Below are 12,755 nucleotides of genomic sequence, written 5' to 3'. Positions count from 1 at the left end.
AAGGGGAAAATTAAAATTTTATTTTTAATTCTAACAGTAAATTTTAAGGACTTCTGCAGTTGTACCATTCCCTTGTCTTGAGTTTTTGGATTCTCTTGCCTTTAAATAGCTTGATGTTGAAAGCTAATGATACAAAGTTAAGAGGATAGATAGGGCTTTTGATCTCCTGAAACCTTATCCATTTAGCTTCCCCTGGTTTTGAAATGAGTACTGAGGTATTGTTTGGATATTGTAGTTTAAATTAGAAGTGCAAAATCAGTGCACATAATGTGTGTGTTTTGCTGAGCTGATGGGATTTCTATTTCTGCAAAAATTTTGCTTTAATTCTTAATCTAAAGACCTAGTTGCATTCATAGATCAGTTATGGATGTTACTTTAGATATTTGATTGGTCTTGGATCTTAGCATTATGGAAGTAGTGCTATGATGCATATGTTTACCACTCTCACTTTATAGCTGCAGATAAAAATGTTAGTTTACTGTAATTTAGAAACTATTTGGGTTTTTTGCATGCTGTGCATTGGGAGCTTCTTGTCAAGAGAATTACTGACTTTGTGATATGCTTTAGTGCCATTCCTGGCTAGCAGTTTTCAAGGTGAATTAACTTTTTTTCAATATTAGAAGAGACCAAAGGTGTTACTATCAACATTAACCTACATCTCTTCATGATGGTGGCCTTGCATATTCAGGTGACAGACACTTTCTCTTAAGCTCTAAAGCTTTGAGGCTAAAGCTATCTGTAGCAGAGAAATGGAGACAAGTTTTTTCATTCTTCTACTTGAAATGCAAGGCCAATTCTCTAATTAGTTTGGTTCATCTTGATGCCTGCAGACAAGGGGGCACAACAGATGCTGCTTAGATTGTTATGTATTCTCCAAACAAGTCTTTTTTGTAATATTTTTTGTAGGTCAGATTTTGATCACAGGAAATTGCTGATCTCCGTTCTGTATTGTTTGAAACAAAGATGGCGGAGGGGGAATGTTCCTTTTCTCAAATTCTTCGTTTCTGCAATCTGATGTTTATTTGCTTTTAAGTTTCAGGTTGCTAGATCTACAATGTAGTATGCTATTGGGCTTGCACTTCTAGCATGCTAGCAGCCTGCCAGGTTTCCTATTAGGAACTGACAAAATGCTTAATGACTTCTTTGTGAGTTGTTTTGTTTTTAATCCTATACAGATAAGTGGGAGATCTTGGGAGAAGCTGTGATCCACTTGTGCCAAGACTGAAAAGCAAAATTATTAAAAACCTTAAATGACTATTTCTCCTTCCACCACCCAAAATAAATTACAACTGAAAAAATTAGGGCTAAAATGAGAATAACAATTGGGTTTTAATGATCTGGCTTAAGTCATTTAGTGAGTTTATGTGAAACTTTTGAACTGTGATTCGCGAAGATGCAGATCACTACTTACTGCTAGTAAACTTAGCCAGGCTGGACAGTCAGGACATAATGTTGTAGTGCCACTAGTAGGTTTTTCAAAGGATATTGGTTGGAGTCCTTTGACACATTGTAAAACGTTGATCCTGAGTTAGAAAGGACCCTTCTGCTGATGCTTTGAGGATGATTAAACTTTTCTAGGCATTTCTTCTACAGTGGTGACTTCTGTAGTGGAGACTTCTAAATTCTTTAGTTTCCTGGTTCTCAGCCTACTGTTTCAATCATATGGGCAGCTATATGTGAACTATGATATAGTTTGTGACTAGTAGTAGAACCATCTTGAAATGTGTTTCCTGAACTTCAAAATTAAAGTCCCAAGTTTTCAAAATAGTTTGTCAACAGTTCAGAGGCTATTCAAAGTGTAAACCAGTCAGTTGCAGAATGTGTTTCCCAGGGTGTTGGAAGGACACTAAATATTGAATCATTTCCTTGAAGCTCCATCGACTTAGGCTAAGTGAGCTTGTTTTGGTTTTATGTGCTTTGAATAAAATACAACTGGCAATTGTAAATAACTTCCTAGAGATAGTTTGGTCGAAGTCTTTCTGTCAGTGTAACCAACCAAAATATTAACTAGCACAGTGAGAATCACAGTCGTTAGGCAATATATTTCTTGTGCTCTAGTCATAACTTCTTGTTTTGTTTCTTAATGGAGCAGAAATACTGTGTTGATTAGGCAAATTTTCAACCTCATTAGTAATCTTCATTGGCTTCTAAAAATGGGGACTGCTTACACAGAGGATATTAGTTAGCTGTTTGGTGGTTTAGACATGAGATTTCACTAACTTCACTACAGAAATGATAAAATAAGAATGGTCTAGCCTGGAAAGCCACAGGGGCTGGGGCTCCTACAGACTGCTGAACTCGTAGTCATAGGGCATGAGTGTACTCCTGTGCTTGACAGAAAATAAGGAAAGCGCAAGAGAAAGTGTTCATGGTGTTGGCACTGCCAGAAAAGGTGAGCTGCTTTCCCTGTTTTCTCTGGGAAGGAGGAGGAGAGAAGTGATGGGTTAAAGAAAGTGTCCTGTAGTGATCCATCACTTGGATCACACTGAATAGACTGCAAACACCATGTGAATCTACTGAGGTTTCTAGTTTAGGGCATCAGATACCTTTTAGTTTATTTACATAATAGTTCCCAGTACATTGTTGAAACTAATACTTTTCAAGATGTTAAAACTTGTATTGGAATTTTTGTTGAAACCATTGTTTTTCTGTAGAATGACTTTACTTCCTTCCTTGCCTGCAGCTGTGTTGTCTGTAGAAAGTCTTGTGTGAGGAACTCCAGTGTATTGGCAAAAATACAGTTTGAAACTAGTTGTTTTGCCATTCAGAGGACCGTTTTTTGTTGAGCTAGGACTAACAACTTCACAACTATCAAGTGATTCCAGGGCTCTTGGAAGTGTTTCTGACTGTTACAGCAATGATTACAATTGTAGTATACTTCATGCAGGCAAAGGCATATGTCCTATATTTTGAGAGTATATATAGAGTCATTGTTTCCAAAATTTTGGTGAGAAGGGCAGCTGACAACTATTCTTGACCTGAGTTTTTAAGAGAGGATACCACAAACGCAATGTGATGGATTGATGTGCCCTATATTTGGAGAAGTTGTAATTTCCATTTAACTATATCAAATTGTGAAGAGGACGAAATTACTTAGCTGTCTTTATCTGGATGCTTTATCTGTATGCTAGCTACCTAAATGGTGATTTTTTAATTATACATAATAAAAACAGTATCCAGTGTCTGAGGAAAGAGGAGAACAGGGACAGGACTTGATTAATGCAAAATTTAATGAAACTCCTGTTCCCATGCAACAAGAAGAGATCTATGTTGACGATCCAGCAATTTCTGCTTTGCCCTTTAGATGATGTGTCCATATACTTATAGCATACATACAGTCTTCTTCTGTAGCAGCAGCAGCTTACACTTTCTGTGAATTAAAGCAATTTGCCTTCTACACAGATAGTATATTACATGGGTTTAGTTTTACAATCCATCCAGCCTTAGACACGTAATAATGTCGAGTAACATTAAACGTTTCTGGGATAATATCCATTGCTGCAGCCTTTCCTTATTTATCTGGTGACAGTCTTTGTCCACTCCCACCAAACTTCTCTAACCTGTTACTGACATCACGTGTGCAGTGCTGAGCAGACATAAGCTACCTTAGTGTCTCAAGGAACACGTGTAGCATTGGCACATGTTATATGCTGTACTTAGTTTTCAGAGGTTTGAGTATTGTTTTGCTTGATGAAATGGTGTTAATCAGCCTTAATGGTAGTTTAGCAATTTTGTCTTTCATGCTGATATGTACAATTTAATTCTTATTATTGATTGTCAGCTAACATCAAATACATCAGGCATCTACATTAGGCTTGAAAACACTAGTTTAGGCCTCCTGGTAGGAGCAGGACTTGAATGATGGCTTCTACTATAGGAATAAAATGATTGTAGTTGTTGATGGGATGTATAGATTTTGGTTATTTGTTTTTTAATGTAGGAAATATAAAAGTTTGTTGAAAGTTGTAGTAGCTAAAATGATCATTTCAAGAAGTAAAAGATTTTGCTGAAGTGTTACGTTACTTTCGGGAACAGATATTAAAGGTCTTATAAAAGCTGTTTTCTGATTGGATCTTGCTTTTTGTCTTCCCCTTTATAGCTAAACCAGGTGGACGGGTGAAATGTCAGTATATTTCTGCTGTGGATAAAGTGATCTTTGTGGACGATTATGCGGTAGGATGTAGGAAAGATCTCAATGGCATCTTACTGTTAGACACAGCTCTGCAAACGCCTGTTTCAAAACAAGATGATGTGGTTCAGCTTGAATTGCCGGTTACAGAGGTAAGGGGGGGGGCGGGGGGAAGAGTATGTAAATAACTCTGTCAGAAATACTGAAACAAGATGTTTGACCCTGAGTTTCTAGTGTGATATTAACGACATGTAGTGGAAAAGTATCTTAGTTACTAGCTGTCATAGGGCAATAGCTTTTTGCAGTTATCTGTATCTCAAGCAAACAAGAGCTTGCCTCATCGAGAGCACATTATTTTGGATGAAGGAACTTTTTAGTGACCAGAAGAAAGGACTCATTTACAGAGCTTTGTCAGTGCTTATGTATGGAATCTATATGCACTTCAAGAATTTAGTCTGGGCTGCTAGGCATCCTTGAATTTCTTTGTTTTGGGCTTTCAGGGAAAAACAATTAAAATCAGCTAATATGGTGTTGCTACATGTGAAGAATTAGTGCTGGAATCTAACTTTTCTAGCTAGGTTAGCTCGCCTAATGAAAGGCTTTTCCCTGCAGACCTGGCTTCCCTTTTACATTTGGACTATCGCAGCTGTAACAGGATTCCTCCTGGTTTGAGACAATATAACCAAGCATTTAGTATCACTTTAAGGGAATCTAATGTATACGTTTTTGCTTAAAGTGTAATGCTTAGGATCTTGTTGCATTGGTTTATCTTCAGCTAGCATAGCATTTATTAGGTGAGGTAGCATGTACATTCTTATTTTTAAATATTGCCTAACACAAGATAGCTAACAGTTGCCTCTATTTTAAGGCACTTGGTGGTGAGGAAAGTAGCTTTCACCTTTGTAGTGGTCATGAAGTAAGAGACCTGGGAAGTAAATCTGTACAGCAGTTTTGATTACAAGTGAGATTAATTCTTTGGGAAAAGCGTAGAGCATCTGCCAATGGTAATATTTAGAATAGTGCTTACAGTCGAAAAAACAAAACTGGACTACTAGATCCAGATTCTGAATCCTTAAAGCACTCTGAGAAAAGAGCACTTCCCACTCATCTCTGTGGGACATAAATTTATACTGACTGATGCATCACCAACAAAAACTTATCCTGAGGATTGATGTAAAATATTTTTGTGCTGTTGGAGTATTGAATAATAGGTGCTTATTATGAATGAAGAATGTGTGTTATATGTGAGGTTTTTAACTACTTGTTTTGAGTAGGAGTAACAGCAATAAAATGTTGCTTCATAGAAGTCTCTGAAGAGAGCTTTCCAGGTTCCTCGGGCTTGCTGCCACTGACATAATTTTTACACCCATTGTGGGTAACTACAAAATCTTGGTATGTGTGGCTGAGTGTGAAGAGACTGACAGAGGTCATAATTTCCTTTCATAAGTTTTGCTGTCTCTGGTTTGCAGTCTCACATGGTTCAATACAACCTATAAGTTTGTGTCAGTTTTAGCTGAAGATTCTGTGGTTCTAAAGAGTTTACAGACCTTTTCAAGGTTAAAATAGAGCACTTCTCTGTAAAGATCCCTCCTGTAGAAAAAAATTGGAAAATATAGTTCAGTAGGAACAGATTTGGGGAATTCACGGCCAAGTCAGTGAGGTGGGAGCAAAAACATCAGCAGTCTTCAGTTCTTACTTCTAATTTTAAAGAGGAGGTACTCAGACCTCAGAAAATTTTAGTAAATTTTAAGCAAATATCTTACAAATGCATCAGTCCACCTCTTTCATCATAGGAAGGTCAAGAACCTTTATTCAAGCAAGAGCCTTGATGTTTTGTTATTCTCTAGAAGTTTTCTACAAATTTTTGCACTTAATTTAAGTAGTCTTTTTATATGATTGATCTACTGGTAGTGCAGTGCATCTTCATGCATTTCTAGTAGGCAGCATTGACAAGTTGTGATGCAGCTTCTATGCTGTTTTTACTTCCCCGATTTATGAACTTCCACAATCTATTGTTGTTCTTCTGTCACCTGCAAGAGAGTTGGGAAGTATGAGATGCCACAAGAATTGTAACTGTCTTTTTATTGAAATCTGAGAAACAGATACAGCCTTAGGTAGGGGACTGATTTGCCTTATTTCTGTCTGTCTTCCCCTGAACTCCCCAAGGTCGTAACCAAGTGACCATTTGGCCCATTCTGTTTGGAGCAGTTTGTGGCTCTTTAAAGGACTGGCTGGCCGTTGCCCTTGGGAAATATTTCCCTGTGTTTGTAACTTGAACAACACCACCTAACAACAGAAAGAAAATTCTCTGTCCTTTGCACATAAAGCATACCTTTAAATCTTATTGGTCGACATGAAGTTAGCAGACACAGGGACAAGCTAGAAACAGATGGGACTTGGAAGAAAAAAAAGTCTATAAATGGATGTTTATAGTATTCTTTTCTAGATGCATTATTTCTGAGTTTTAAGAATTTCTAGATTCTAAGCTAGCCTGTTTTTTTCTGCCTCATTTTTCAGCTTCATTATACTAGCACTGTAAGTAATTTATCTCTAATTTTGTTGCAACGTTGTTTTCCTCATTTAAGATACAAAGCTACTCAGAAAAACGTCAAGACTTTGTTCTTGGTCTTGCTTTTTGTCCCTAAAGCTGAATGAATCCTTTTGAAGGGAAGGCATTGGGCAATAGATGTCTCCTTTTTACTTGGCTTTGATATATGTACAGTTTTAAATGTTTATATGACTGACTTGTTTAACAATGCCCTTGAGAAAACTTGTAGTAATTACTTCCTACAAAGTAAAATTTGGAACTGCTTACTCAACTCTGGGTCTTTTATGGGAATTTTGCTGATATAATATATGATAAAGTAGGATATGACAAATTACTTTTCCTGGAGTAATGAAACAGGGGTAATTCTTGTCTGTAGCTCTTTAACGTGGATGACAACTTTTCTTGCACATCTGCATTTTAGGCTCAGCAGCTGTTATCTGCTTGCATAGAAAAAGTAGATGTTTCTAGCACAGAGGGATATGACTTATTCATCACACAACTGAAGGATGGTTTAAAAAATACCTCACACGAAACAGCAGCAAATCATAAAGTTGCAAAGGTAAGAATTTGTACTGTCTAACATGGATTCCCAAGTCTAATTTGCTTGGCAACAATTATTTAAGTGTACAAAATGCTTGACTTAGAGTGGTGGATTTTGTTTGAAGAGGATGGAATATATTATGTGTTCCTTAATTCTTCTGTGTGAAGTTTCACTTATTAAGAGAACAAACAAGGTTAGTTTCTTGCTGATAAATCCAACTAATAAACCCCACCGAGCTTAAAATCTGAAGTTACTGACTTGCACTATGTTCATGTTGCTTTTCTGTGTCTGTTCTTGTATTATTTCTTGAAATCAGGAGAGGGTGCAAGATGTGCATTTGTTTCTGCTTTTGACACTTTTGTGATCTATTTGTTGTTTAGATGTTAAAATTTTAAAATATAAACTAGGCACTTTTTTTCTTAATTTAGTGGGCAACGGTAACGTTCCACCTTCCTCATCATGTTTTGAAGTCTGTCGCCAGTGCCATTGTAAATGAACTCAAGAAGATAAATCAAAATATTGCTGCCTTACCTGTAGCATCCTCTGTGATGGATAGGTTATCTTACCTCTTACCCAGCGCACGACCAGAACTTGGTGTGGGACCTGGTCGATCTGTGGACAGGTATATTAAGACAAAATAAGTGATGAAGTTGACCCCTTAGTTAGAATAAGCTTTTAGATGACTTTAATTAATTTGCCAAAGGAATTAGTCCTATTCTATGCTTTCTTGCTCTTACACATACTGTTAATTAACTGTTTAATGCACAATGTGAAGTACATATTACTAAACTTAGAGAAACCTTTATGGGTGCCACAAGACTGTTTTTTTTGGATTCCGACTTTAATGCCAGGCAAATTGAATTCACTTTGCTCTTAATCCCAACATATACCTTCAAAAAGGTAACAATTGCAGCCCTAAATATAGGTCCCTAGGTGGTATTGTAACATGTTAATACATGTTCACCTAGGCTTTACTCTTCATCATATTTGATTATGGGTTTTACCTGAACAGTCAGGTGTGTATGACTAGTTACTTAAGTTACTGGCTTTACTCAAACTATACTGAAACCTTACTGAGACTGCAATGTTGGGATGTTCGGAAACTGCATAGCTTTAAGAGCATATGTATGCCTCTTTGGAATGCAAAGAGAGCACTCATTTGTCTACCAAAGATAAAGCATACATACTGTGCTGCATCATGAAATCAATTCCTTTTCCTTCATACAAGAAAGAGTTATGCCCATATTTTGTGGTTTAGGAGTTTAGGAAGTTGTTACCTTTGCAGAATATATGTATGCTGCTTCTGAACTCTCTAGTCACCTGCTATGTGTTTGGGATCAGAAAATTTTACCTGAGACTGTTGCTTCATCTCTTTCTGATCCAACCGATAATGTGTACAGAAGCGAGTAGCCCATTATTTTAGCCCTCATAAACCCAGACTAGTTAGAATACTGATAAATCTAAGTCTATAAATTCATTCCTTCTTGAAAGTTTCTATACAAATATCATTTTGCAAGCATATTATAATTTCTTGCAGCTCTAATAAAATTGATTTCATCTCTTATTTCCCCTGCCCAAGCCTCCAGGTCTACCTGTACCTCGCCATATTGTATTTTTGATTAGAGCTCTCCGAGATCTGTCTCTTAAGATGGTATAATGTCAAGTTAAGACAGCCCTTATGTGGGTGTTGCAAGAAAGTTTGCTTCCTTGGTAGGAAATGTTTAATATATGTTTTCTCTTTATAAGACAGCAAAAATCTCCTGAAACTCAGGGGCAGAAACAAGTAAGGCACTTTTCTGTTTAGCAGCACTAGTTCTTCGGATGATACTGGAGAAGAAAATTCTGTCAAGGAAAAAGAAAAGCTGATAGTTGTTTCTTATGTACTATTTCAGATAAGGGACATGCACTGAATGAAGCTGGAAAAGAGAGGAGCTTCTTTTCTCTGTAGATATTGAGTTGCAGAGGAGTTCATATTTTGTGACCTAGTAGCTTATAATTTTTAAGTATTATAGTATGCAGTGAGGGACAAATGTTGGGGGGTTTGTACCATGTATTCAGTTAAGCCTAAAATACTGATTTGGAGTATTTTTAAATACGCATATTCATATCTGTTCAACTAATAAAGCCAAATTTTTGCAGTAGTTGTCATGTTCAAAAAAAAAATTCTCTAGCAGTTCTATTGGGCTAGATTCTGCATCTTCCCTAAATGCAGAGTAGTTTTGGATATCTGATGCTTTTCTGCAGTTAGACCAAATAGGCTACCTGGAAGCTTATTTTATTTCTCTTGCTTTTAAGGCCTGTAGGTTGTTGTATTGCTTTTGGTCTTTTGCTGAGGATGTACTTCAGGCACCCAAGTGAGAGAACTTTGTAACTTTTCTGTAATTGTTAATGATGGTTATCTGTAACTTATACTTAAAACTGTCTGTGGTATTTCTAACGGTTACTAAAGCATTGAAAATATCTCATAAATAGTTTACTTTTTTTATTCTAAGTGGCAGTTTTGATTAATGGAGAATTTTTTACCTTTCTAGGTCTTTGATGTATAGTGAAGCTAACAGACGGGAGACATTCACTTCATGGCCTCATGTGGGTTATAGGTGGGCACAGCCAGATCCTATGGCTCAAGCTGGGTTCTATCACCAGGTAAAAGGTTTACTTGTTCTTAGTATTTGTCCACTAGTTGAAGGTTTGGGGAGCAGGGGAAAAAGTTTCATTATGTTTTTTGAATCATTGAAGGAATCCATTTAAAAAACCAAACCAAAACAAAAAAGTTTGTCATTCAGCTCTTTTCTTTCTTTTTTTTTTTTTTAAGTTTCAGGTTTTTTCCATGCCTTGAGGTTGCTTCTTTTTTTGTACAGATCACAGAAAATACCGTTCTGAACTTCAGCATATAAAACACTTTTAAGTATCAAATTGATCTGAGTTAAACAGCAATAATAAAGATCAAGTTGGTTGTTACATAGAGTCTCTCTTTGTCCTTGTTAGATTGTTGAGTAAATGTCCTTACTTTTTATATTATAAGTAAAGCAAAAAAAGCAATAAGCTTGACAGTGAGTTCTCTAACCATACTTTTCTTTAGTGGGACTTAAACTGTATGGTAACAAACAATGGTCCTAGATCACATTACTAAATTATTAAGCTTAGTGACTAAATACAACCTCAACATTTTATTCCACTACTTTTGCTTATTTCCATTTTTCATTCTTTGAAATGATTTCTACTATAAAAAAATTATTTATGGTGTGGATTTAGATAATGATGGCTAGGCAGTGCATGTCATTTGACATCAATATTGTCTGTCTCATGTCACCTGCAAAGCCTGACAGGTGCAAGTGGATAAAGCTTTTGGAGGACTTAAGCTTGTTCAGGAGGAGAAATGCAGAGAATTCATATGTTAGAATTATATCTGCATATTCCCAAGCATATCTTGGTGACTTGAAATGTGGTCATGAAAATGCAAAATTTTAAGAGAATGGAAATTTCCATTCTTTTTCCTCTGTCACTTCAGCTAGTAGTAACTGTTCTTTGCAGAGGAGTGATATAGAATGCTTTATATTCCAGCAGACTGAAGGCATAATAAGAAATAGTTGTTTAACCTGTTTTTTCCAAGCATGTACAGTTATTCTGCTGAGGTTCTAAATTTTTTGAACCTCATGAACGTTTTTTCTTTGGAAAAAGTCTTAGCAGAGATGCTGAGTTCTGTTCTACGTCTATATGGTTTTTATCCAGTGGCTTGCACAGGTGTTGGTTCTGAATCTCTTCTATAGTAATGTGGTGCATCCTTTTTTTTCAAATGTGAAATACTTCCACTTTATAGTACGTAATTTGTTGCCTTTTACACATTTGATGTGGTGCTTTGCTATGCCACTAGAAGAGGGAGAGGACTTGATCACCTAGTTAAAGTAGTGCATAGCTATATAAATTTCAAGTGTTTCTTCTTATTTTTATAGCCTGCTTCATCAGGAGATGACAGAGCCATGTGCTTTACCTGTAGTGTGTGTTTGGTATGCTGGGAGCCTACAGATGAACCTTGGTAAGTTTAATGATGTTTGGAGTAGACTTAATTTTGTGCTAAAGAGGTTAGAAATCTTTGGAGGACAAAGATCAACATTATCTTGATGGGATTTCTGGTGAGTTTAGGGAGTGTCACTGACAAGAATGGATTTCCAGAATGATTCCATGGGACAAACCACAAAATAATTCCCTGTACTATGTCAAATTTCTGTATAATACTAAACCCAAGAAATTGTAGTCAGTTTTGTTTCTTAATTCTGATTTGCTATTTCATTGCAAATTGTTCCATGGCAAAGATGGCAGCCAACATTTCTTTGCAGGGATCTAAACTCAGTCTTCTGTATGATTGTGACTAGAACACATCTTTTTCTAAGTTCTTAAACTGCAATGGCCATGCAGTGCATATTTGTGTTTTTTGTGAAGTTGTGAGATCCATTACTAGTTTCCTGAATCAGCTAAAGTTGTGCATAGTGACAGAAATGCAGGACCTTATATTGTTTTTAAAAGAGTTCTTAACGTAATTTTTGTCTTGATTGTTTGGTAACTTATAACGTTATTTGAACACATCAGATTCCTGACTTGCTGGAAACTACACTTCGTAACGTTATTTTCATAGTCCTTGTCTTCTCCTTTCCCTTGTTAGGTTCCAGACATTTTGTAGTAGTGTAATTGCCATGTCTCTGCCTTAGGTTTGTATTGAAATTAGAAGTTTTTTTTCTTGGTCAATGTGTCATTCAGGACTCTTTCCAATTTTTATTTTTGTAAGTGTGGATGTAGAACTAAAGACAGGACATTGCTTCATCTTATTAAGGTTACTTATAATAATATATCTCATAACAGTGGAATCGTAATGTGCATTCTGTAGAATTTAATCTGTACTTTTCTTCATGAGGACATGATGGGCTACTGCCTATAGAACAATTATTTTTTTAAAATGGACTAATTATATTAAGAGCACTGTGTAGATTCCTCCATTTGAATATGAATCTCCATTAAGTGATCAAAGGCTTTAATGCAGTCTGCTATTGAGAAACAGCAGGGAAAGCTGTGTTAGTAACTTCAGAACTTTCTTGCATGACTGACTGCAATGCAGTTCAAACAGTTCAGTTTCAGCTTTACTTCAAGGGCTGAGTTTGTATATGCTGTGTATGTTTTTCACAGTAAGAAATCAATGTTTGCTATGTTTGTTTTTAATATGAAAAGGTCTGAACATGAGAGACATTCCCCAAACTGCCCATTTGTCAAGGGTGAGCACACTCAGAATGTACCTCTTTCAGTCACACTGGCAACAAGTCCAGCACAATTTCCCTGCACAGATGGCACTGACAGAATAGCCTGCTTTGGATCTGGAAGTTGCCCTCATTTTCTAGCTGCTGCAACAAAACGAGGGAAGATCTGCATATGGGATGTTTCCAAACTTATGAAGGTATACAATATAAACAATGAGTTTTTATTAACTAATTACTGATTAAGCCTATCTCGATTTAAATCAAAGGCGTTTTCTGTTTTTTGTTATTTCTCAG

The 12,755-nt window shown here is 36.4% G+C and overlaps 1 protein-coding gene across 14 annotated transcripts in view; it reads left to right on the top strand.

The window, feature by feature from the left end:
- Window positions 1-12,755, top strand: part of BIRC6 (baculoviral IAP repeat containing 6) — a 194,093-nt gene that overhangs the window by 11,997 nt on the left and 169,341 nt on the right. For all 14 annotated transcript variants that reach the window (XM_052806225.1, XM_052806220.1, XM_052806227.1 and 11 more), the window contains exons 2-7: window positions 4,100-4,281; window positions 7,099-7,236; window positions 7,647-7,840; window positions 9,750-9,861; window positions 11,169-11,251; window positions 12,436-12,658. In XM_052806225.1, the coding sequence (XP_052662185.1) occupies window positions 4,100-4,281; window positions 7,099-7,236; window positions 7,647-7,840; window positions 9,750-9,861; window positions 11,169-11,251; window positions 12,436-12,658 (932 nt within the window). The remainder of the gene's footprint in view (window positions 1-4,099; window positions 4,282-7,098; window positions 7,237-7,646; window positions 7,841-9,749; window positions 9,862-11,168; window positions 11,252-12,435; window positions 12,659-12,755) is intronic.

This window comes from Harpia harpyja, chromosome 13, assembly GCF_026419915.1.
Source record: "Harpia harpyja isolate bHarHar1 chromosome 13, bHarHar1 primary haplotype, whole genome shotgun sequence".
Lineage (NCBI taxonomy): Eukaryota > Metazoa > Chordata > Aves > Accipitriformes > Accipitridae > Harpia > Harpia harpyja.
The sequence above is the reverse complement of the archived record's forward strand: the minus strand, read 5'-3'. Positions and strand labels throughout refer to the sequence as shown.